Source organism: Heptranchias perlo, chromosome 12, assembly GCF_035084215.1.
Source record: "Heptranchias perlo isolate sHepPer1 chromosome 12, sHepPer1.hap1, whole genome shotgun sequence".
Lineage (NCBI taxonomy): Eukaryota > Metazoa > Chordata > Chondrichthyes > Hexanchiformes > Hexanchidae > Heptranchias > Heptranchias perlo.
The window spans coordinates 36575808-36602715 of NC_090336.1; the positions used below are offsets into that span (position 1 = coordinate 36575808).

General features: G+C 38.5%; 1 protein-coding gene across 2 annotated transcripts in view; it reads right to left on the bottom strand.

Annotated features, from left to right (window-relative positions):
* sbf2 (SET binding factor 2) overlaps positions 1–26908 on the bottom strand; it is a 571743-nt gene that overhangs the window by 100033 nt on the left and 444802 nt on the right. For both annotated transcript variants that reach the window (XM_067993979.1, XM_067993978.1), the window contains exons 18-21: positions 14938–15108; positions 11098–11360; positions 7931–8103; positions 1524–1597 (exon numbers count right to left, since the gene is read on the bottom strand). In XM_067993979.1, coding sequence (XP_067850080.1) covers positions 1524–1597; positions 7931–8103; positions 11098–11360; positions 14938–15108 — 681 coding nt within the window. The remainder of the gene's footprint in view (positions 1–1523; positions 1598–7930; positions 8104–11097; positions 11361–14937; positions 15109–26908) is intronic.

Below are 26908 nucleotides of genomic sequence, written 5' to 3' on the forward strand. Positions count from 1 at the left end.
ATTCTTCTGTGTTGCCTTATTTACTTACATTTTTAAAAAAAGCAAGACTACATCTTATATTTAGGCTATAGTTCTGAGCTGAACTTTTCTTTTGTATTTCTTCATGTTCATTTTCAACTTTCACTTGCCCCTTTCTTTTGCATTAGTGTCCTCAATTTTCCTGATGCTTTCTCACCAAAGCTTCTCTGCACAATCTCAGGCCACAGCTTAGCTTCCTAGTTTTCTCTACATTTGGCACAGATTCACAATACGTCACAACACAGCAATGTTACCTGGGGAGTATTGCCACCATAGTTCCACTTTAAAAAGTTATCTGACTTTTGTTTAAAAGGGAAAAGTATGCTGCCTTTTTAAATTAATTTTTTTTAAAAAAGGGTGCTGTACAGTGGTGATACATGAGACCATGAATACTGTGAAGCCATATTAAACTCAATTTTTCAATGCCAAAAAAGCTATCTTAAAGACATACTGAAAAGATGTCTGGAAAACATTTTCTTGTTTGCAGAAGAGACAGATGAGCCCTAAAGTGATGCAATGTAGTATTTGTATGTGAGTTATGCTATTGTGTCATATATCCGTAAACAAATCACAAATGGTTTTACAAGGATCTGATCTCATCAGATAATCCCAAATAATTATGTTGTAACATTACTAGCTTTTTTCCATAAGACATTAGCAGTTCATTCAGCCAATATTATATTGTGAACTACTTTCAAAATGTGGTCAAAATATCCAGTGTCAGTTTTTGGGACACTGCATCAGTGATACCTAGAGAGCAAATATTTAATATGCCCACAAAACTGGAGCTTAAAGCTGTACTTTGTTGCTTTTCTAACCTAATATTTACCAATTATTGGTGTAGGAAGACATAAAATATAGAGCATGCTCAGCCAGTGATTTGATTAAGGTTTAAAAATGTAACTTTAAGCAGGATTTGATGTCACAGAATTACTTGAAATACATGGTAAGTGGGTTTTGATATGGCCTTTAGCAACAAATCAAAAATTCCACTGGTCTGATATTCTGATGCTTGGACCATGACTTGCAGAAGATATTCTTTTGCAGTCTTGCAGACCAGTTGTTGTATTGCCAGATTTTTACCACTAGGTGGTGCTCAAGTGATTAATTACAAGTGTGGATTACCCTCGGGGCCCTATTTACTTGCACCAATCTGAAAGGAAAGAAGAAAGCAAAGAATAAGGAAGTTTAAGGAGCACAAGGACAAAATAAAACTACTGTAATTATGAAAAAGCAAAAACAAGAGATGAGCAAGTGAAATAAAGAGAACAAAATTAAAATATAAAAACAAGAAGGAGAAAAGACATGGGAAAATAAAAGTCAATGATCCAGATAGCCAAAGAAAGAAAATATTTTCTCATTACTATCTGTGTTAGATGTTAGGATCAGCTAACTACAGCTGGATCCAGAATTTTTTTTGGAAAGCTTATCTTTTGTCTAAATTCCTTCCAAACATGCAGTGTAGGGGTAAGAACATGCTATGGGAAAGGGATATTTGTATTTACCTTCTGTATTGGTGGAAGCCTCCTGCTTTCCCGATGAACAGCCTCTAGTGTCTCAATATGCATAGCCACAATCCCTGAAATGAATAATAAAACTCTTGGTCAGTTAAAGCACTTGTACAACTAGAACCGTTAAATGCATTTATGACTCTTGAAAATCAATTATAAAATTATAATAAACCACATTCTAAAACACAGCTTATGCAGAGCTCTATCCGAACTGACTAATGATTTTTTTTATATGCTTTGAAATCTAGCTTGCTGCTTTTGCAAAAAAAAAAATTGGAAATTGTGGTGGTTGATACAGCGGAATTGTGCAGAACAGGTTTGAAGTATCTCTATAATCTGACACTAAAACCTGATCGCTGCAAATGTGTCTAGTCAGCTGGGGAAAACTTAGCACTGTCTGCCTGCTGCACTCCTGACCTAGCATACTCTATTTCCCAAATAGAGAGTTGCCAGAGACACTCTTATGGTCTACGTTGCTGCACAACAGTAGGAAGCAATGGAATGAATGATAGGAAAATAGGAAAAAACATATTTTTTTTCCTGCTTTCCCCATTTCAGGCCTCTTATTGTTGCCCCTAGCTGCCACATTTCCTCTTCTGGAATTGTCTGAGGAATAGACCTTTCAACTTTTTCTAAGTGCCGCAGTATGATTATCTGACAAGGTCCTACATTTCTGCTGATTTTAAGTGATCCTGACAGTTTTTGCTTCCCTACTGACATATCATAGGCATCCATATAATAGGATTTATATTTCCACAAGTCGGAGAAGCAAATAACCAAGTCAGAAAGAGCAAGAAAACTAGAGAAAACACATGAAAAATCACAAGTGTGTGAGAGTGAACTATGTGTTATATATATGAAAAAACACTACGCTCTTAGATTTATAAAGGTTTGTGAATTAAAAGAGGAGAATGCATAATGAAAAATATAAAACTCATTGCATTGTTGCAATATTTCCTTATTAAATTCACTGATATTCACCAGTTAATCTGCTCTCCATCAAGGAGAACTGGTAGCTATAGCTGCATAGGCCCAAATGAGGTTCTGCTGGTTTTGGCAGTTGTGGGCTCTATGTCAACAGATCAAAATCTTTTTGTCAAACCATTGCTCGGTGCAGTCAAACCTCTTCTTTCATCAAGTGATCCATCTAAATTAGTGCATGTAAACTGTTCACTGCTGCCACAAAATGCATGGCTGAAATAGAGAGAAACATCAAGGCAAAGATGCCCTATCAACTCCATCTTGACACCAAACTCTCTGAGAATTAAATAATTAGTAGCCTAGAAATTTCACATGCTGAGTTGCACTGATTTGATGCCAACTGGAAATGAGTTGCTCCCACTGATGACCTGGAGAGGTATTTACACCAGAATTTCGTAAGTCAGCCAATCTGCATATCGATTAGAACAGTGATTTGCATAAAACCCGTGTAAAATGGGAGTAATCTGCTAGGGTGCATGGAAATTAGAGTGTAGCCTTTGAAAAAGCCAGTTCTGGATGAAGATTGCAGCAGCAGGCAAGTAAGGCACAGTGCTTGCCTCAGTCAGTTGACTGTCAGCTAACTTGACTACATATCTGACTTTTTGCGCCACTGCACAAGAAAGTCTACACAAGAGGACCTGGCAAAGGCAGCAGCAGGGCATGAAACGGAGACAGAGAAGACGAAAGATGATGGCATCATTTCACTGAGTCTGACCTGCAAAGTCTGCTAGATGTAAAGGAACACTGCAGAGGCAGAGTGCTGGGTGTCCATGGCAGGAAACTTGCCAAAAAGACCACTCGTGCCGTGCCATGTGGAGGGACGTGGTACTGAGTAACAACACTCTCACACCCAAGACTGCAGACCAGTGCCAGAAAAAGTTCAATGCCCTGAGCTATCATCAGATTAGCCATCCCTTTAATCAGTGGGGATACAGATCCAGGGCCCAGTGGAATGGTGCCGGCTGGAATTGACCTGTCTGATATTGCCGTTTCTCTGTTCGCAGCACATCCCAGGGCTCTGGCATTCCCCCACAGAGCACCATGCCAGTGGAACATAGGAGGCAACATCAGGCTGCCCAGGAACAAGCCCCAGAAGCTCCATGCCAGGACCAAGCAGCCACGAGAAGAGGGCACCTCAGTCCCATGACCCTTTTGTAGAACATGAGCAGCCAACCACCCTTCGCAATACTGGCTCTCAGATTGTTTCTAAGGGAAGCACTAGATTAGGTGAAAGGAAGGCACACTTAGTCACCCAGGAGAAACATGGTGTTAGGGAAGAGTAGGTTGGCTTGTACTCACTTTGATTTTATGTAATAAAATAGAATGTGCACTTATTTGGAGCTTTGCCATTCATGGAGGTTAATCATACAGAAAAAGGTGAAGTTCTTTGGTGTTGACTTTTTCAATCAGACGATGATTACTGGCATAGCCATGTCGGGTAAAAAGGGCTGATGTATTGTCATTTTCTAGTATGGGTATTGGATTGAAGGATTGTTCCTTTATTTGAAGGTGGGGGAGAAGGAGGTAAGGCACTGGTGTCAAAGGTAGACTATGTTAAACTGAAGAGAAGATTTAAGTGATGAGATGTCCTGTGCACAATCATTAAGGAGTCCTTAGAGTGAAGGTCATCCTGATGCTCTCTCTGTACCTCTGCCTCTAAAGCAGCTAGGGCCAGCTCCCCAGAATGTCCACGTCCTAGTCTTTTTAGACAGTGAAGTTGTGCAGGGTACAGCAGACTGCCACAATGCGAGACACATAAGCTGGAGCCCCCCATGACCAGTCAAAGCCCCTTTAAGACCACAATGGTCTGGGTAGTGCCATGTGCCTTGCTATAGCACTCCTCTGCTGTGGTTCAGCCCACTCTTAGTGGGATTAGTATCCATGGGAGCTCGTGGTACGCCTTGTCACCCCCAAATCAATGACATGATTTTCTCCCTGAAGAAGCCAGGGAGGGTCGAATTTCGAAGTATGAATGTATTATGACAACTTACAGGATCTCTCATGTGGGATTCTTGGCACGTTGTCATACACAATCTGTACATTCAGAGTGTGAAATCCTTTCCTACAGAGGTGATTGAGGGGGTTTTCTGCAGGAGCTCGCAAAGCAACGTGGGTACCATTTAATGTTTCCCCTGGCTGGAGATTCTAGAACTAGGGGGCATAGTCTGAGGATAAGGGATCAGCCATTTAAGGCTGAGATGAGGAGAAATTTCTTTACTCAGAAGGTTGTGAATCTTTGGAATTCTCTACCCCAGAGGGCTGTGGATGCTGAGTCGTTGAGTATATTCAAGGCTGAGATAGATACATTTTTGGACTCGAGGAAAATCAAGGGATATGGGGATTGGGTGGGAAAGTGGAGCTGAGGTCAACGTTCAGCCATAATCTTATTGAATGGCTCGAGGGGCAGTATGGCCTTCTCCTGCTCCTATTTCTTATGTTCTTATTGCACCCTGGATCTAGGGAAAGCCAGTGTGTGTGTGTGTGTGTGTGTGTGTGTGTGTGTGTGTGCATGCATATATATTAAGAGAGGAGATTAGCAACATTCAAATATCCAAGTCCAGGTTAATGAGCCAGTGGGTAGCTTCAGAGGTAGCTTGATGTAAGTCTGAGATGCCGCTAGCAAACAATCGAAGTGGACAATGATTAACAATGTGGTACATAGTTGTGACTGGTGTCCACAATCACATTGTGCGTTGTCTCTCATCTTCCAGAGATGTAAGAAATGAACACATCTGCCATGTGATGTTCTGGAACTGTTCAGTATGGACCACTATTTCTGAGTAGGTTGAAGTCTGGGAGTTCTATTGTGGGACTGGCAATCAGGTGTTTGTTTGGGACATTAGAATTATCCCAGAACTCCTTCCAGTGTGTCTTGGGATGAAATGAGGACGCTTTAAGAGCATTAGCCTGATCCCGAAAAGGCTTGTGAGATTTCAGGAGTGTCTTCAGAAGATTCTGGAGGTCCTCATGAATTGGTAAGTTATGATCCGATTGTACTCATGACCTTGATGTATATCTCTCCAGGGATATATGTGCCACAGTAGGCAACCATTGAACTGGTGTTGATTTTAGTATTCCAGTTATGATTCTCATTGCGGCATTAAGCTGTATGTCCAAAGATTTGGTATGTAAGCTGCCCAACTAGACTGGTGCACAATAGTCAAGTTTACCAGTGCTAGAAGTGTGTGCACATTGGCACCCCATGTTGTACCCATTTTTGACCGAGATTGGTTCTTGCTTTTACCTTTTCATAAGTCTTTTCCAGATGAGCTTCAAAAGTTAAGCTCCTGTCCAAGCTTACACCCAAATAATTTGAATTGGGCTTATTTCACACCCATTGGCCGCAAAGGTGGCATTAAGTAGTTCCTTGCCGACTTTGTTGTTTAGGTGAAGTCTCTACCACAGTTTTGGAGATGTTGGGGCGGAGCTGCCAGTATTGAAAGTATTCCGCTATTAACGTCAGGTCGATAGACAAGGTCTCGCCTATGGTGGTGAGGTCTTTACCTTGAGTTGCCAGGGTAATGTTCCCAGCATCAATTAACTTTTGCACATTTGTGCCAGGTACTAATGTAGATGTTGAATAGTGAAGGAGCCAGCACAGATCCTTCTGGTAGACAATCATTGAGGGTATGTGTTCTACTGATCTGCTCATTCAAAAGGACACGGTATCTATGATTGCTCAACATGGTGTCCAGGAGTCTCATAGTGCTACAGCATTTGATGATCCTTGATGTTTTGAGCAACAACCCATATCTCCATACCATGTCATAGGCAGTGGATATGTCTATCAGCGCGGTTCTGGTTTTCAGATTGCGCTGGAAGCCAGCCTCAATGTAACTCGCAAAAGACGGGAAATTGGTTGCAGCAACTTTATCCTGATGTGAAATTAGCCTGTTCTTTTGGCACGACAGCCTCAAAGATAGGGGTGAGAGGGACCAGTAAAACCCTCTCCATTAACTTGTGTGTTGTGGAGAGGAGTGAAAATGGGCAATATCTGGTGGTATCAATTGATGGTTTCCCATGTTTAAGAAGGGCAAAGACTTTTGCCTCACACCAACTTTTTGGAATCTTCACATAAACACGTAAATGCAAGAAACTTGGTGCTACAGAGCCACTGGCCCTTATTATAATATATGCAAATAAGGTCACTTGGGGCCTGGCGGGCAGAACAGCTAAAAGTGCAATGGTATTCGGGGGTGGGGGGAGGGGGGATTGATTTTATAGCAGAAAGCCAATGTATACAACCTCATTTTGCTGCCAAAAAGCAAACTTAATCCACTCAGGTATGGATATTGTGGAGTTTACTTTATACAATGAGAGAAGGTAGTTAGAAATGTTGATAACTAAGATTTATTGCAACTCCTAAATGTATCAGATTCATGTTTACAAAAAATGTGATATATTGGAAGTCTTTATCGAGAAAGCTCGGGGGATCTCAGTTGAGCAGAAACAGAAAAGATCCATTACTTAAATGTGAATTATAATGGAAAATGATAATCTAAATAAAGTTACAACACAAAAAGGAAACAGTACAGAAAATATGTACTGTTTTCAAAGGTTTAACCATTGAATATAAGGAAGCACATTTCTACCTCATACCGATTTTCCTTTGGGTGCTTTGCCAGTATAGCATGTGCATTTTTCTCTTCATACAAAGCAGAATTGAGTAGATTTATCTAATTACAATGATGCTAAGATAAAAAGTTTAACTATTTGACAATTGCAAAGTGGAAAGAGGTACAAAGCCTGAATAGATCCAAATAAATGATGCACATTTTACACACTGGATTATGTCCTTTTATAAAGACATGAACTAACCACATCTTAAGTTCAAGAGCTTTGCTTGGTTAGATGTAGGTCACTGTTAATTTCTGTTACAATTAACTCACTCCTACCACAAAATTTTCCCACACTAATCTGTGACTCAGAAAATAAATGAATGACCATAACAGATGTCTCTGTATCTTCTACAATGGTTTAATTTGCCATGTTGCATATGAGGCTGAAGACTAAGTCCCCAAACATCTAATTCTAATGAGCAATAAGAAATCTGTACTTCACACTGATATTAAGGAAATAATCCTTCATAACCAGCTATAAAACATTTGAAAACTAAATGAGAATCAGAAACCTGCCTTTGGGAATCAGGTGGAAAAGGTAAATTATCTTCTCACCTCCTCCCCATGATTCCTGGTTTTCTGCAGATAGCATTGATACTCACTGAATATTAATACTCACTGAATATATTTAAGAAGGAGCTAGATAGATTTCTAGACACAAAAGGCATCAAGGGGAATGGGGAGAGAGCGGGAATATGGTATTGAGATAGAGGATCAGCCATGATCATATTGAATGGCGGAGCAGGCTCGAAGGGCCAAATGGCCTACACCTGCTCCTATTTTCTATGTTTCTATTCTAACCTGGTATCATGCAGTGTAGATTTTTGATGTGGTCCTGTGTGACCCCACTCTCAGTGCAGACTTTGTCAATAAACCTGGTAATAAAGCGAATGACTGAGTTGGCAACATCATTGTTCTCTGCATCCTCAAACCCACTTTCGGTGTCGTAACTCTCAGCAACACTGCCAGCGATGCTGAAAAAAGGAACAGAAAAAGCTTCATCAACTGTGTAGAGACTGTAGCAATATTACAAACTATACTTTCAACTAAAAACTTTGAACAGAGAAATATTCTTCATTATTCAAAATATGTTATTTCCCTGTGTATCATCTGGAGTCATACACTTGTGACTCCGAGAATAGATAAGTGAACAAAACAGTTATCCCCATGGCTGCTGCAATGCCAGTGACACCAACTAAAAGAGGTGCAGAAAAGGTGCATACAATGGTATCTTCCATGGATTTTCTCTCCCACTGCACTCTTGTTCAGTACTGCCCTGATGCCACAGAGGAGATCTGTACCTCATTCTCTGGGTACTTGAATGCAAATCTCTCATTTTGTTGTGCACTGTAATCACATGTGGTACAATTTGTTTATCCTAAAGATTTTTTCAAAAGAGGCTTATTCTACTTGCAGGCGGCAGAATAATAGGTTATTTCCACAACATCACCTGCAAGTCATCAAGTAGAAAATCTCAGACCACTTAATAAAAATCAAAGATGGCCATCAAAAAGGGATTGGGGGCAGTGTCCTTTAACCTCAAGGATCCTGTCTGGATCCAGCTCAGACTGTTGGAATTACAGGACAGTTCCAAAAGCAAGCATTAATGAATTCAGCATCGTAACCAGACTGGAAAAGTTGATATGACTGACCTTTAACCTTGAGTGTCAATTCTGAAAGCCTTATGAGAAAAGTTTAGGTCGTGTACATTCATTTTACAGCCAGAAAAATTTGTCCCATTAATCTGTGCTGTCAACAGTAATTTTGCTACAATGACATCAACAATGTCACAAAATGTGAAAATGAAGCCCCATCAAATTTCTTCACTCGAGAAAGGTATTAATTATCATGGCGATGAATAAATTAATTCAGATAGCATTTGCTTTTACATTACCATGTTTGAGAACAATGCAAAGACAAAATGAACGGGCTTAAAATGCACTAAGTTCTCAGCGTTTCAACAGGTAGCACCATGCAACAAGTGCTGAGAAATTCAGCAATTTTTAAGTATATTAGTATTTTTTCCAAATATATGACCATTCCCTCAGGTTTCCAATGAAAACATTTCCTAATGAAAGTACGCTATTTAGTATTGCTGAAAAAATACTAATGAGTCTGTGGTGATGCATTGCAAACTATGCACCTGAAAAACCAATTATCTTTATTTTTTTGTTATAGATAAGGATTTTATTTGGAGACTTTACTTGCTAATTTTTGACTTGAAGATGTGTTTTCTCGGAGGTTTACAGTGTTTGTCATTAAAAAATGGAAAATACAGCTGGTTTCAATCATGCCTCAGGTTTTCATTTTTTTATGTAACAGTTCTCAATTTGTAATTATTCAACAATTGTTGAGATAACGAATGTTGCTGCAACATCCTTTATATAAACGTATATACATAGTTTATTTGACCAATGCAAGTGTGCATACTACAACAGCATAGTGATTTATCATTTATTGGCTACTGATGTTCAAGCTATGAAGTTGTTTTATGTGATCTAGTTGTTCATTATTGGATATATAAGGTTGTATTTGAATGCTGCAAAGTTGAATGGTAATGATACAAACTAAAATAACTGTTAGAACCTGTTGATGACTTGCAAACTCCACGGGCTAGTTCCAGAAGCAAGCACTGATGAATTCCCCTACCAGCATCGTAACCAGACTGAAAAAGTTGACACGATCAAACTTTAACCTTCAAAAACTCATCAAGTTCATACAGATTATGCACGACATTCCAATTTAATCTTGGTCATGGTTTGCACGCCAACAAAAACAAGTTGTACAATGTAGTGGAAGAATACTTTGCAAACAACTGCATTTCTTCCTCTCTCAGGAAGGTGAGATGCAGGGGACAAGATGGCCCAGTGATTTTCAACTTCACCTTTCAACTTTGGGAAAGAGAGTTCAATCCAACCCAACACAACTCAAACATTTCAAATAGTTCTGGACAACTGTTAACTCTATCATTCCAACTGCTGACCTTTTGCTAAAATGTTACCTTAATGTATGGAACATGTTGAGATAACAAGCTGAAACATTTTAGCAGTAATACCCTCAAACATGAGTGCAAAATGCAAAATTGCACAATTATAGGTCAAAACAAGTGCAATAGGAAACCTATCATTAATTCTGATCCACATTTACTGATTTACAGAGTTTCATAACTTCAATCACGTGCAAACATGAATAATACTTAATTCTGTGGCAGAGGAGAAAAAAAGTAAACATTTTAAATTAAACCACCTCAACTAGTAAGTCTGGGAGAATCAATAATCAAGCGCTTAGAACAGAATGATGGGCTAACAGCAAGTTTATCTTTAGGGAATATTAGTGTGTAAAGCCATATATTACTTTTTCAAATAACTCTAGAGTAGGTAGGTGACTTAAGGTTAAATATAAGCCTAAATGACCATGTGATTTTCAAAATATGCATTATATTAAAAATAAAACTTGGAGGGCCTTTGTATTGTAACATCATGTGTGGGCTTAAAGGATCAAGATTTAACTTTAAGCTTATTGCGTATGTTGTATTAGCATAAGTGTTTCCACTTTCTATGAACTTACAGCTAACCTGTAGCACAGCAAAGTCTGCAGCTGAGGTTTGACTGTGACAGTTAAACAGTCTACTTCAGGCAACCAAAGAGGAAATCAATTTTCCAGGATTTTTATTTAACTCTGCCAGAAAATACCCTTCAGTTTTCAAAATACTGTACGTGCATCTTCTGCTCATAACATCTTAAAAGGTATTTTCTGTTTTTAATACAGCTGTAGTAGCCTATGAATTTAAGCAAGATTTGTAAAATTGTACAGAAGTATTAAACAACGTTCTTATTACAAACACTAATTGCATTCTACTCTTCAGCATTGTTCAGAGCTCAAAAGTTTTGTATAAAACCATATATAACTAATTTTATGAAAAAAATAAATTAGGAATTGCAAATTTTTAAACATGACTTCATACAAACCTGTTGGTGACAAAGCTATTGCTCCCACTTTCCCAGTCTCCTGTTGTGGTATTTCGCAGTAGCTTGTTTTTGCTGGTGTCCAAAGGAACCAGCAGGTAGACCATGAGTTGGGCATAATGAATGGCTTGGCTAAACACAGTGTTTTCCTCTCCCTTCTCCAGCTCCTGCTGTTTCTCTTTGTGGAGTGTTGGCCATAAACGCAGCTGCTCTGCTGCGATGTCCATAACTGTTTTCTCATGCTCTGGTGGTATTGGATCTTTATCCTAAAATAAACAGAACAGAGTTCAGCAGCTGGATGCCGAATTCTTCTTTCTTCCAGGTTTTTTCATGTATGCTGTTTGCATAGGATAAGACACATAGGATGAGCGACAGCCAGAGCATCACATTGCTTGGAGTGTGTTACAAGGCAGTAAAATATCAAAAGGGTGAACATGATATGCTAAACCGCAACAGAGATTTATCAATATAATATGAATCACAAGATGTATGACTGCCTAGAAACACTTCTCCTATGTGTGTGATAGTTTGGAATATATACTCACTTTTTCTACAAAAATCAAAAAGCACGTTCCTTGACAGAAAGTACCCAGGCCTGTACCACATGACTCGTACTGAAGCACTTCTGCATTATTTAACTCTCAATGAAACAAGCTATTCCATGTGAATGTCAGAGAAGTAGCAAATTTTTGTATATTAGAAGGGAGCAATACATTTAGGAGGTTCAAATTATATCATAAACCCTGTTATGATCATATTTATGAATATGTCCATAAATATTATGAAAATAAGCAGAACCTCACAAATATGATACTGCCTATTTTTACTTGTTACTGTTTATAATAAATAGCATACAACACTGAAGAGATTTACCAGACATGTATTTCAAGAAACAAGAAATCTAGAAGTTAAAAATAATGATTGTCACAAATATAAATAAATCACTTCAGTTAAACTGAAGTGATTCAAAGCTTTATCTTGGTTAGACACTGGGAAATACAGTTCCTTGTATTTACCACCAAGGCTGGTATTATAATTTAAATGATCCATTTGAAAATTTAAATTTGCAGTTGATTGAATTATTAAATGTCAGTGCATTTTTGATAGTGAGCGATGGATCATGGTCCTTTTAACTCGAGTGATTTCACAATGCACACTTCAATTATCTAATGAATGCTAGCTAACATTTTAATTCTTCATTAAGCTTTCCGTTGCTGTTTAAAACGAATGTATTCATTTTTAATTTTGGTTTATTTTGCACTATGATGCATGTGATTATATTATTGTGAAATAGAACTTATACATTCATCAAGTTGTACTTTCGTACATTTTTTTTATATGTAGGGAAATGACTTCTTCGGATTCTAACCACGATAGCAACCGTAAATTAGAGAAGCAATGTAAAATGTGATTTATGTAGCAGGTATTATGGTAACTAGTGTCTGACAGAAACTCCACATCAATTGTAGAGAGAACAGATAAGTTGACATTTCGAGTGAGACTATTTGTTTTGACAAAGGATCTGCACCTGAAATGTTAAATTGTCGGTTGTCTCTACAGATGCTGCCTGACCTGCTGAGTGTTTCCAGTATTTTCTGTTTTTGTTTCAGATTTCCAGTATCTGCAGTTTTTTTGATTTTTGCCCTTATAAATTTACATTTTCTTATATACTGGCTTTCTGTTTATTCTTTTTTTCTGAAAACCCAACATCATCACCTCCCCACATCCTCACAACAGATTCCAATTCCCTTTTCAGCCTTTAGACACTTACATCATGCATCTCCCTTTACTTAAAAACAAAGCCATTCTGTAATACAATCTTAACAGTTGCTATTTTTGTTTGCCAAATTTTCCCCTTTCTCCTCTTCTGACTATGCTAACTCCTGCCGCAGTGCAGCTCCTTGGCATTGGTTTTTCTCTGGTACCTCACTCATCCTTCATCAGTGGGTTTAGACACCATCACTTACCTGTCACAAATATCAAATGCAAGTGTTCAAAGCTCCTTACATATAGGCAACTAATCAACATATCAATGCAGTGCAGTACTAGTCAATGCAAAATATGATTGGATTCATTTCACAATAATGTAATTGCAGGTCCATTTTGAATATTTCCCTGAGAAGACAAAAGCATACTTGAGTATTCTGCTGGTGATACTTTTTGTCACAATACTCCTCTTTTCTCCCCTCCTCTTCTCCTGAAGGTGCTTTGGATGCCAGTCGTCCTCTGATACTTTACTCAAATGGCCATTATTGAGTCAAGTGAGCTAAGACAGTGAGTAGTGACAGGCCATTCCCTCTGGGGGCATCACATCTGAGCCATACCCAGCCTCACCCAATGCTCACACACGCATCCTTCCCAGCAGAGGTAACTGGACAACATCAGGTTGGGAACCCTGACTGTTTTTTCCCCTCCCTAGTCAAGAGATGCTGAGACCAATAGCAGAACTCCTACTGCCATTTGAACCTGGAAACCTTCCAGTCTGTTTCAGTTATACATTTGTTTTATCAATCAAGACATCGAGGAAGCTTGCTATTAAATCTTAAACAAGAACAAGAGGAGTCCAGTGTATTAAATAAGAAGATAACTGTATGTGCTCATACCTATAGCACCTCCCATGTTATTGGTTACTTTTAAATATCTTTGTTTGCAGAGAGCTTTGGCAGCAGTGCCAAATGGAGTGGATGCACTGTAGTAATACGCCCAGTGTCGAGTCACCTTGTAGCAAATCCACTCCATACTGTCCTTTTTTTAGGTTGATTATGGAATAAGAGTAAACTAATATTTGGCTGATACTTGAGTTGAGCTGGACCAGCCATACCAACACCGGAGCTACAAAAGCAGGTTGTCTAGTTTGTGATCAGTGGCTCACCTCCTGACTCCTTAAAGCCTCTCCACCAGGCTCCAGTCAGGAGCGTGATGGAATACTCATCATCACTTGCCTGGATGGGTGTAGCCGCAACACTCAAGAAGCTCAGTATCATCTGGGACAGGGCAGCTCACTTGATCGGAGCTCCTGCCTCTGGATTCAATATCCACCCCATCCACCATCAGTGCACTATGGCTACAGTATCTGTAATATACAGGATGCACTGCAGCAACTCACCAAGGTTATTTCGACAGTACCCCCTCCCCTGTGATCTCTACAACTGTGAAGGACAAGAGCAGCAATGTCGTGGGAACTCAGTCACTTGCAAGTTCTCCTTCAAGTCGCTCACTATCTTGACTTGGACATAAATTGCCATTCCTTCATTGTCACTATTAAATATCATAGAATTCCCTACCTAACACCATCGTGGGAGCACCATCAGCATAAGGACTGCTGTGGTTCAAAGAAAAGGCTCATCACCACCTTCTCATGGCAACTTGGAATCGGCAATAAATGCAGACTTGCTAGCATCGCCTACATTCCGAGAACAAGTAAAAAAACAAAAATAATAATGTTGGTGGGGGGAATAGGAAGAAACACTAAAGAGAATGCAACTTGGTCCCAACATCCATGAAAGAGGACCTTGCCTTTGTTCCACATGACCCCAATGCATTGTTTCATTCATTAGTACTGCAAATGCATGAACTGGGATACGGCTGATGAAAAATTCTGAGATTTAAAAATAAACCTGGGCTAGAGGGAGCCTCAAGGATAAATACTTATCATTAGAGTTACCAGCCCCATTAAACTAGCATTAATCTGTAAAAATTAGTGAAACTGAATATCAGCAGGATCCAGAGAAGTCTTCAATATCTGAAGAAACAAGACACATTTTTCCATTAACTCTGGTCAGAAAATTCTTTTTGGTTGGACAAAATGTAAAGATAAGCAAGTCAAGTAATGTCTAGAATTACCTTTTGCTTGAAATTGGATAGAAAATGTTCATTTCTGGAGGTGAGGTAGAGTGCTCGGATTTGATTCTGCACATCATTGTAGAACGTAGCTTCCCAAAACTGTTGGTTAGCCCAGACATGATGGTCTTGTACACATGTGTAGGCAAACTGGTTGACTCCTGTTGCCAATTTCTGAAGCAACCAAAAAAAAAATTGTTCAAATGAGTACATAATATTTATCCGGCATCTGCATAACATTTGCTCTTGGACAGCCTATGCATAGCATATAGTTAAATAGAAGCTATCATTTCATATTTGTCGAATTACAAATAGTTCAATTTTGTTTCTGCCTCATAGCTTAAAAGGCATTTTAAATTGAAAGAAATAGCCATTATGTGCCAAAATGTCTACTCTTGATGAATACTGCATTTTTGCCATTACGTCACAAATCGGTTATGAAGACTTAAATGAATTTAAGCTTAATTATTTTAGACTGCCATTTTTAAGTAGTAAATCTTAGAAAAGATGTTTAATGGCTCCTTTCCTTTCTCTGCTGGATTATGGATTGAGTTACAGCTAGAATGCTCACGTATGTCAGTTCTCTGTAAATTGCCATAAACCACACTATTGAACACCTAATTTTTTTTTATTAATAACAGAAAACAGATGATGCATTTAGTTCTACAGTTATAGGTCCTAAAACTCAATACTGCTAGAATAAATTCGGTATAAATAACCAAGTAGATGTTATTTTATTTTTCCATTAGAGGGCAGCAGATTTCCACACTGTTAAGAGTGGTAGAAGTTAAGCTATACATAACTGAAAAGTGCAGATATTATCCAAATCAGCAACTGCATAAATATTTTTTGAAATTGTTCCCATGGTAAATTATGTCGTTTTTCTCAGCAGGTAAATATGCACCCATCAATAATGTATTCTACCCTGTTTAAATAGTAAACAATTTTACAACACCAAGTTATAGTCCAGCAATTTTATTTTAAATTCACAAGCTTTCGGAGGCTACCTCCTTCCTCAGGTGAACGATGTGGAATAGGATACTGTTTAAATAGGATACTGGTAAGAATAAGACACAGCTTGAATGTGAAGATATTAGTCTCAAAATGAATGACAGAGAAAAGACCTGCAAAGTATCAAAAGGTTTATGATATAGCACTGACAGCTGAGTCATCAGAAGCAGGTGAAGTCTATAATCAGGCTGTGATTTATCATGTTAACTGTAAATGCCAAGCACATTTTACCTGTCAACACCAAATTAATTTTTAACTAAAACTTTATTTGTTGCAAGATTGATTTAATTACTTGAATGCAACAAATCACATTTAATATGACATATGTAATAACATAAGTAACTTCCAGGAAATTCTGAGCCACTAGTGTCTCTAAAGTGGTGGGTCAATAGATGGGTTGCAGGGAAGTCCATGACAGAATAATCATACAAGAAATCTGGATGGAGTAGGCATCGTGAGCAGAAAATAGCCTTTTGTTTTCCTGGATTTTCTCATGTTCATAAACCCTAATGCAGCACTAGGGTAGCCAGGAAGCTCTAGCAATGTAGACATTGAGTGGACTCAGTCTAAGGACAGTTCTCTTTTTGACCAACACCTTCACTTGAGTTCCCCAGGAGGTGACTTACAATTTTGGCCAGACAGCCCTTCCCACATCAGTCAAGTGTGCATTAGTTTTGTGGGCTGGGGGAGTTCAACTATCATTCCCACCATCTATTGGACAACACTGGGTGATCTATTCAACTCTACTGATTGAGGATAGTCTGAAAGTGGAGGATTAATGTAGCAAGCAGATTACATAAAGCATAATTTTTTTGAGTGCATTTCAAACAAAATAAATTAGGTAGCTTTTAACTGAAGTTAATCAAAATATATAAGCGCCAGCTAACATCATAGTCAATCAGTAGTTAAACAGTTAAAATGTCTGTGGCCCAAGCAAGCTAAAAATGATCCTCTGGGCTAAAATTCCAATGGACCCAAAATGCCTGTGCTTTCCTAAGTTAAAAAGCTGAAAATATTAGCATTCTGAAAACGTGACCATAATATATTCCAGACACATAGTAAAGATGCCAGAATGTGATGCCAGTCAAGTTTGCATGGACTGCTGGGCTATGAGCCAACTATTAGTAATATTTTGAATGGAACAAACTGCAGTGATATTATAAGTTTTACATTTATTAGAAATAAGATTTTGATTACTAAATCTTGCTAATTTCATCAACTCTTAAATGTAGGGCTACCAGATAGTTACATTTTTCTTAAATAGTTGCAAGCTTTCGAATTACCAACTTGCCATAAGGATATTAAGATTTTTGTCTCTACCCTTATCTTCAAAGCAATTTTGTGCTTCTGGGTAGGTTATAACTCGCTGAGCCAATGGTATAACTACCTATACAGTATCGACCTTATCTTTAATAAAAATGTTTCATGTGTACACCTTCCTGCCTGTTATTTACACTTCCTATTTTAATTATAGGCAAATTTCTTGCAGCTGATTGACTCATATCAAATAGAAAATCAGTCACGCACAACGTACAGAGAAACTTTCCTACCAACCTAAAATACCATATTAACACAGAAGTCAGAATGTCTGTAGCATATGATATTTTATCCATAATTACAAATTGCAGTTTGAAGAGCAATTAAACTTTGAGTGACCTCATCCTGCAACCTGAGGTTCCACTATTTACCAATCAGAATTTGCGGCCTTTAAGATCCACATTAGCAACAGAAAAATACGTTATTTACATGATATAACAGTCCTGTTCTTATTAAACTTACCATGAGCAATGTCATAAGATGTCTGCTAGTAATATATTCTTTTCATGCAGATGTCACATTTTGGTACAGATACAAAACAATCTTAAAATGCACGGTGCTTCTCAGCTACAACCAGAAACTGTAAAGCACATTCCAATCTGCAAAATTCCCTTTCCAAACAATTGAACTCTGAGTGATCACAGGTTGTGTTTATTTGCAGCAAATAGACTTTGTGGCCTCAAAGGGACAGGCTACTTTAAACAAAGCTGCACCTCAGTAGCATAATAATATATTGTGCAATATGTGGAATAATGTGCCTGTCATTATTAAACATGTATCATTCAATTTACCATGAGATCCACTAGTATCTATAAAAGTCTTACATCTAGGGTGAAGCCATCACATACCAGATGTTATACTTGGTTAGAGATGCAAGAGAAACGATTTTAAAGAAAGCCAGTCATGGACTAGCACCCTGAAATTTAAAAGCAATTATTACAACCCTCTGAGTGACCGTAGCAGCTTATTAGTAGCTACAACTATCTGAATATGCCTATGTAGCGCAGTGGCCAGAGGGACATAGTAAGCAGCCAAATGTAACAGCTATGCTCCAGATCCAAGATTACCTGTTCAAAATAGTACAAGAGATCCACTAGTGATTTATAAAAAACTTTCAGGTAGACCAAAACTTAAGTCCAGTTTGGAGATAATTAAATAACAAAGTGTTAACTAGAAATCTGGAATAAAAGGTTTTCTTTTTTGCCAATTCTCTCTTCTCCTAAAGGCATTGACTCTTTCTTGTGATGTGGTTTTATGGATGCCAGCTGTCCTCCACTAGGTCATCTAAGTGTCCATTATTGATGTTGAACTGTGGCAGTGAATGTCTGCAAGCTTTTTGACGGGAGGGGGGGGGGTGCTGAGTCTGTCCTTACTTGACATCCATATACATATATATATATATATATATATATATATATATATACACACACATATATATACACACTTCCAGGACAGGAACAGGAACTCTGGCTGATTTCCTTCACCCTAGCCTGGCTGCATGAAGGCCAACTGTATTGCTACTTACCATGATCAGACCTCAGCATAGAGCAGTGATCAAACTTTTCACCTTCCTCATCTGCATGGCTTTGCTGAAATTACTGAGCCACCACAAGAGCTTCTACAACAAAGGTTAACAAGCTGCTCCTATTAATAACCCCAAGTAGCTAGTTTATTAAAATAACACTGGATTGACTCATGAAAAGGCATTTAATCCCAGTAGAGTTCTGAGTTTTAAGAATGTTGTTTAAATTTTAAGAAGGACACAGCATGTCCTCAAGTGCACTGAAACAACATTGAATAGGAAACATATTCCATTAAAGGACTGTTAACTGCTTCAACTCATACTTCAATTGGGCTCTGTCGACCACAATAGCATAGAGACATTATATTAAATAGATGGCATAATCTATAGCCTTATTCACAGTATCAGAGTATCAGACTAGTCACATTGCAAAATACAGTGAAAGGAAATGGAAGTATTTGATATATTCTGGATTCGTTTTGAAATAACAGGAAAAATTTAAGTATACAAGTTTCATTTGAAGTAGAGAAGGACTATCTGAAGGTTTGAGATGGCTGCAAATGAAATATTTTTGCACAAAACTTGGGAATATATAAATTAAAAGTGAACTTTAGCAAACTTCAATTTTCCATTGCTAAAATAACACAATTAAAACAGCAGAGAAATCATAACAAAGGCAAAAACAAAAGTATTGTATATCATAGATGTGGGACTGAGACAGAGATCTAAAATGCAATGCTTTACAGAAGAAAATAAGTTCTGGCACCTTCAGTTAGTACTCCATGGATTCAGCACATAGTCCAGAGCTACCCCTAACTGAGAAATGTCAATGCTGAGAGATCCCTCTAAAGGAGTTGGAAATGAAAACACTGCCAGGTGAAGTGAATGGGGCACATTTAAGCATCAGGTTAATTATGCTCAAGATGCCTAATATTTTGCTGACTCACATCTGTGACCTGAAATTGCACAAAACAGTTCCAATGTAAACGTGCAAAACAATTCAGACACAAATGAGCAAAGCGATCATGTTTTGTAAAAAAAATCCCTGCAATATAAGAGTATACATTTCACATGACATTTTTTCTCTTCAAAGCCAAGCATATAAAAACAGCATGATAATGAAAAGCGTCCAACTCCCAATGCCTGGCCAAAAATGCATAAAAAGTTGTGGCAAGAAGAATGCAAACACTTCCCACAAAGCATATGCTTAAACAGCATCATATTTTCTCCATGCTAGGCCATCTTTGTTCCTTTTTTCTGGTCTCATCCTGCTTCTTTTCCATTAAAAACAATGAGAATTCTAACGTGTATAAACACATGTTCTCATATAACCTGAAACACATTGGAGTCCAAAGTATTAAAGTGCGAAAGAAAAACGCAACAAATAAGAATCACATTGTGCTGAAAGTCTTCACTTTACAAAGAATGTGAAATTGGGATTTTTAGAATTTCTGTGCCTTTGGCTTAACATTTCCCATACTGGCTTCAGCATTCATTGTGTTCAAGAGACCTTGAACAAAGAATGACTTTAAGCTCCGGGATAACTAAATCAAAGAAAAAGATACAAGTACTTCAGAGGCTTATTTCAAACCTGACCCTCTCTTAAAGGCTAATAAAGGAAGAATACAAGACAAGGTACTCTGCATGTATGATGTTATGTCATCACCCCAAACTAAGAATGCAACAAACCTCAGGATTACTTTGCTAAGCCAGAATGTTGTGACATCTTGGATTTAGCTTCATCGTGGGAGCAAGCCTGAAGAGCCCAAGGACAGGTGGTGTTTTGTAGCTTTTGGATCAAGGAAAGACATCAAGAAATACTAATTCTAATATGTCACAGAGTAATTTCACTGGAAACTTGAGCCAGCTTGATGTTTTGTGGTCAGGCTTGGAACAGATAACTTTATCACAATATTGAGTTTTACAAGGCTGTTATTTTGAATGAATATATTATTAATATGATTAAATATCTCAACCCATTAAGTCATGAAAATTTACTACAACTTCCTGGTCAGATGTGCATTCAGAGACTTGCACAGTAAAATGCTAGTTGCTGAATGAAGTATAGTTCACTCAAATTGCATTTTCAGTCAACACCGTTATCAGTTATTAATTGAAGACCAGCTGTCATTATGCCAGCTATCAGGGTACTCCATTCAGCAAACCAAATTATAAAAACGAGGAAGGTCCCATATTTAATCCCGCCCAATTTCTGTGCTAAATTAACCCAAATCTATCTGCAGATTGATTTTAATGAATAGGAGTTTTATAGTGAAAGGGCCATTTGAACCAATCAAAATTCACTTCATGCACAAAAAACACTAAATTCCTTCATAAAGTTGTTTCGTTCACTAAAAGACAATGAATGAACAAGTATAAGCAAAGCAATAAACTGAAAATTAAACACCTTTGAGAGGCCATGTAGGTTCCTCACCAACCCCCACTATATACCCTTCAATATAAGATTTTTAACATAATACTTATATGTTTACCCATGCCATCTCACAAATGCTTCCAACAAGTTTCCCCTGCAAGGTCCATCCTAGTATCAGGAACCTCAAATTGAGATTGGTTGTTTAAACGATTCTTTGTGAGCTCAAGTCCTTCCTTCACAATATTTTTACGACTGTGCCTAAGTTCTCTGCTTTCCAGAGACTTTTTAAAAAAAAAACAGAATTTGTGTATGCGCACAACTTCTTCCCAGTCCAATGAGTGACACAAGAAACTATGTGGGGTGTTGGAAAATATTATTACTGCTACCGAGGGTTGTTAATCCTTTTCAATAATATTCCACAAGGTTCGGACACGAATGTGTTCATGACAGCAAGCTTTATTACAGACCCAATAACAATGTCCTAATACAATTATATCAAACAACAAGCATTTGTACAATTTGGTTTTCTCGCAGACTTCAAGGTGATCAAGCTTGGCCTCCATAGAGTTGTGGACCACCAACTGTCCTGAGAGCTCTAAAATTGGAGTCTGACATGCCCTGTTTTTATATTATTCAGCTTCTATGTTCTGCTGATATCAGTTTTATGGTACTAGACTGCTTCAGTGAGTTCTGACGAAGGGTCATCGAACTGAAACGTTAACTCTGTTTCTTTCTCCACAGATGCTGCCTGACTTGCTGAGTATTTCCAGCATTTTGTTTTTATTGCAGATTTCCAGCATCCGCAGTACTTTGCTTTTTCTTACATGTGGTACTCACCTCATCTACCGTCAATCAGTCTCAGCAAGTCTCTTCAGTAAGAGAGAGATTTTCCGAGAGACACTGGGTGGGATTCATGTGCGGTCTGTGTGAGTCACAGAGAGTCTGTGTTCAATGAGCGATATTTCTCCTAGGAGACTCTGGTGCTTTGTCAGTTAGGTTCCAAAGGGATAACTCTGCTTACAATGGGTTTCCAAACATTTGGTGTGGTGACCAGATTAAGGCCAACAACTCCTCTCAGCCACAATGGAATGCATTCCAGTTATACTTTATGCAAAAAGCAGCAAAAAAAAGTTTATTTTTTCATTTTAAAAAGAAACTGAATTTAGGGGATAAATGATGGAAGTGGTTTCTATTTGCTTGTATCTCTTCTGCAGCAGCAGAGGGCACAATTAAAATCTGAACTACACAACTTTACAGATCTTGACCTGAAACTCCAGATAGGATAGGGGATTGTATGATGAAGACTTTAAAACTCTCCTGAAATTTCCAAAGTTGTTCCTGTATTCATTAAAACATTCTACATCCTGTCCAGTTTTATTCCTGATTAAAGCCAACAATTATAAAAAATACACTGTGAATGCAACAAAACAATATGTTTACTCCTGATGTCAGCTGACCTTAATTGAAAAATGCTGGAAGCATATTTCAAATATTTATTTGCAAGCAACATTTTGCATAGCAGTTGTATTAGGAGCCAAACTTCAGGTAGTGGGCACTTATGCAGGGTGGGGAGGACAGAAGGGGGCACTGGAGCTTGAGAGCACTTGGTGGGACAGGGCTGTGGTTTGGTAGGACCTGGGTGGGGTGGGGGCGCCAAGGCACAACCAAGCCATCGACAGCAGAAATAATATAGTAAATATATACATAAACAAATTCCAGCAGCAATGCCAAAAGAGATCAACTAGTATACATGGATCTTTTGGTTTGTTACTTTTATCTTTTGCAAAAAGATATGCACACACCTTCAGACTGAATGAGTACTCAGCAATACAAAGCCAAATGGTGCATGCCAACCTTCATGCTGACAGTATTTCGGGTGCTCGGTCAGTGTTTCAGCATTTGCTGACAAAAAATCAATGCAGACTGGTCAAATTTTGCTCATTTTCTATATTGCCATGCATGAAGATGATGTTCATTATATGTGGGCTGAGCACTAAACTTAATTTTTTAAAAAAAGCATGGTTTTGTCTGATTTACGCTAAATACTACCATCAATCATGAGACCTACGGACAGCAAGACTGGCCAAAACAAAGGTGCCATCAGTTGCATTTTCTTATTCTGTCGCCTTCAATCTGGGGAACGGATACTAACAAAAACTTGGGTTAACTCCGCAATCGAGAATTATTAGATCACTAGCCAATAGCATGTTGGGTAAAGCAAGTGATAAGCACTGTGCATAGTATCTGCACAATATGTAATACTGCACAAAAGTGTGTAGTGAAAAAAGAAGCTACAGCAAGTGTTACAACAAAGTAAGCAGTGCCATAATAACAAAAACAATTCAACCCTAAATTAGGGATTGTTACAAATTTCGGGTCTGTACTGGATAGTCTCTCAGGTTCAATTTGACTCGGCACTCCAGTAAGTGGACCTCGTATTCCCTACCTTACTGCCCAATATCTAGTCATACGATAGTGTGACCCAGGGATTGTAGTAATGAAACACCACATTATACGAACTGGATATCGTAATCACGTGTCCCCAGGTACGTTTCTCCTGGCTCCTGAAAGGCGGACTCGTAAACACTCTAGTGAGACGAGGACAATTATAAACCAACAGACGGATTTATTTTAAACATAATGAACAAAATAACATTTATAGTGAATTCTAATCTATTTTGTAACACTTTCTATAACATAGAAAATATCAAAGCATGCCATACAATCTCTGCATGTGGGCTAAATACACTTTTCTGACTAGTAAATTCCCTGAAACTGGTCAGCACTAAATTTCAGCAGGAAACGCCCACTGTTTGTGTCTGACTTCGTAACCAGATCTCTGCAGACTGTCTTTTTTAGCGGGACAGGATGCTAAAAGCTTGACCGTTGATCTTCCCCCACCTCTCTGTGCCCAGGGATTGGCCAGTTGAAGTACCAACTAAACCTGCCACCATCCTCCCAGATCAGAGCTAAGGGCACCCAATCATCACATGAATGAGGCCATTCCAACATATTATGCATGAATATTTAATAGAATGTCCTAACGAATTTCCACTGCCTCCAGCTGTTGTTGCCTGTGGGCAGCACCATTCTGGATAGACGCTTCATCTGACAGGGATGAATATTTAACTTAATTCGCAGGCGGCGAGTAAAGCGATCGCATTGCCTGCTTATGTTATTTTTTGTTTGATTATGCTCCTGTGATGCGTTTTGGGACATTTTACTTCATTAAAGGTGCTATATAAATGCAAGTTGTTGTTGTATTGGTGAGAGGCTTGAATAATTTTGATGGTCGGACCTCATTAAAAAGTAATTGGTGAGCAGTCCTCACAATTTGAGCACTGACAGGCTCCTCGCTGTTTTGGAAAGGTGGGATATCTGATGGGACAGCCACTGAGTATGGCCCAGCAGGTATACCTTAAAGGTGAGGGCTGAACAGACCATGGTGGTGGGAGGGGGCAATGGAGTACAGAATTTAAAGGACTAAGGACTTTGCAGAAGGAGAATGGAGGGTAAATCAGGTAATCCTGAAGGTTCAAAATGGTTAAATCAACAAATTAATAAATTCTGCTTCCAGCAATCCCTTTAATTTATGCTGGACCTGGCCACTTCCCGCTGTGAGACTAGTAAGAGGGCTTAGCACGGAGCAGGCGCCTGGCTGATTAGAACCAAAATAGCATCGGCCCCGATTTGCATTGAGTAATGAAGCGCTCATCTGTTTCCTGGCAGGAGTGCTGGCTGCCCAAATCAAGGCCCGCTCAAAAATTGCATCAGGCAGGCCTCATCAAGTAAGTTTATTTTTAAAAATTATTTTCATCTTGACAGCACCTCGTTCACATTGATAACAGGGGTGGTAGATAAACAAACATCACCCCTGTGGATCCCCTAAACCCAAATTTTAATTTGAAAGCTGCATCATGACAAATTGTAGTGGTGCCTACCCGCCACCTTGTTAGGTGCACTTAAAACTGCTCTGTAATTTTATGCTGCTACCTGCCATCATTAGCTTTTGAACAGTTACAGCACCGCAATAAAGTTCTATGCTCACTCTACACTTGACTACTAGGAATCTATTGAAAGAATCTCCACCATGTGTTCGCTTCCTCAACTTGGCCAATAAATGGTAACAACTAGGTATGTTAAAAAGTTAACCAGTCTGGAAAAAGACTAATTACAGTCACATCCATCTGAGTGGGAGATGTATTTTATAGAGATCTCCCCTCAGCCACACCTTATCTAATTGGAACATATCTACTTCACCTGCTTATCACTGAACTGGACATTTTCTGGGCTCCATACCAGGAACATATAAAGAGCTAAGTACTCATTAAAAATACTTACTCATACACTTATCTCATCTTACTCGCCAAAGGTTCTCTCTTGGCTTGATAATAATGCAATGCAGAACACATTCTATAAAGCTTCTATCTCTGCTTAATAGATTTTTCCAGTGTTTGCGTTCATAAGAGATAAATAGATGTGTTTACTTCAATAACTGTCTTAGTTCTATTCGCATAAAAACATAAAGCTCTCTCAATACCCATACAATGGAACCTAGGTTCCACTTCTAAACAACATAAAGTTGCTTAAAATTATAGTACAATCGTATCCTGGAACTCCGAGGAGCAAGTTTCAGCAAGCTCTAACAACAAAATGCTTCTCTTGCCAATTCAAATAAAGTTGATCAACAACCACTGTCTGTAGTTCACTAACACTGATGCTTAAATCAGTGCCGTCAATATTGCTGTGTTCTATGCTAGAAGTTTTAGAGCACAAGAGACTTAAGGTGCAAAAGTATCCACTCCTGGGACACACTACCTGAATAGTTTGAGGCTGCGTGTCCAACTTGAAATTCAAATTGCACAGGGCACTTGTTCAAATATCACTGATCCATGATGGGCCTGAAACCTGCTTTTCCTTTGGGTTTTACAAAGTACAAACAGAAGCTTTTCCTCTCCTAGTCTAACAAGAGTGTCTTTGATCACCTGTGAACAAAATAAAAAGACCACTCCCAAATTGTGCTTTGTAACTGTTCAAAACAGAACACTTACATCCATAGTGAAAAACTCAATCTCGAAATGAAGCCACCAAGCTTCATGCATGCTTTTTCTGCCCCCAATATCTCTCACGATGCAGTTTCACTGGGCAAACAGCTCTAGTAGTTCCCCTAATTGGGAATATTTTTAATCCATTCACTCTAAGTCAAAAATTGACACAAGAAAGTGGTAACAGAGCATAATATGATTAGGAGGAGTCAACATGGTTTTATGAAAGGGAAATCACGTTTGACAAATTTATTAGAGTTTTTTGAGGATGGAACTAGCAGGGTAGATAAAGGAGAACCAGTGGATGTTGTATATTTGGATTTTCAAAGGGCATTTGATAAGGTGCCACATAAAAGGTTATTACACAAGGTAAGGGCTCATGGGGTTGGGGGTAATACATTAGCATGGAAAGAGGATTGGTTAAAGGGCAGAAAACAGAGAGTAGGGATAAATGGGTCATTCTCAAATTGGCAGGCTGTAACTAGTGGAGTGCCGTAAGGATCAGTGCTTGGGCCTCAGCTATTTACAATCTATATTAATGACTTAGATGAAGGGACAGAGTGTAATGTATCCAAGTTTGTTGACAATACAAAGCTAGGTGGGACAGTAAGAAGTGAGGAGGATACAAAAAGTCTGCAAAGGGATATAGACAGGTTAAGTGAGTGGGCAAGATGGTGGCAGATGGAGTATAATGTGGGGAAATGT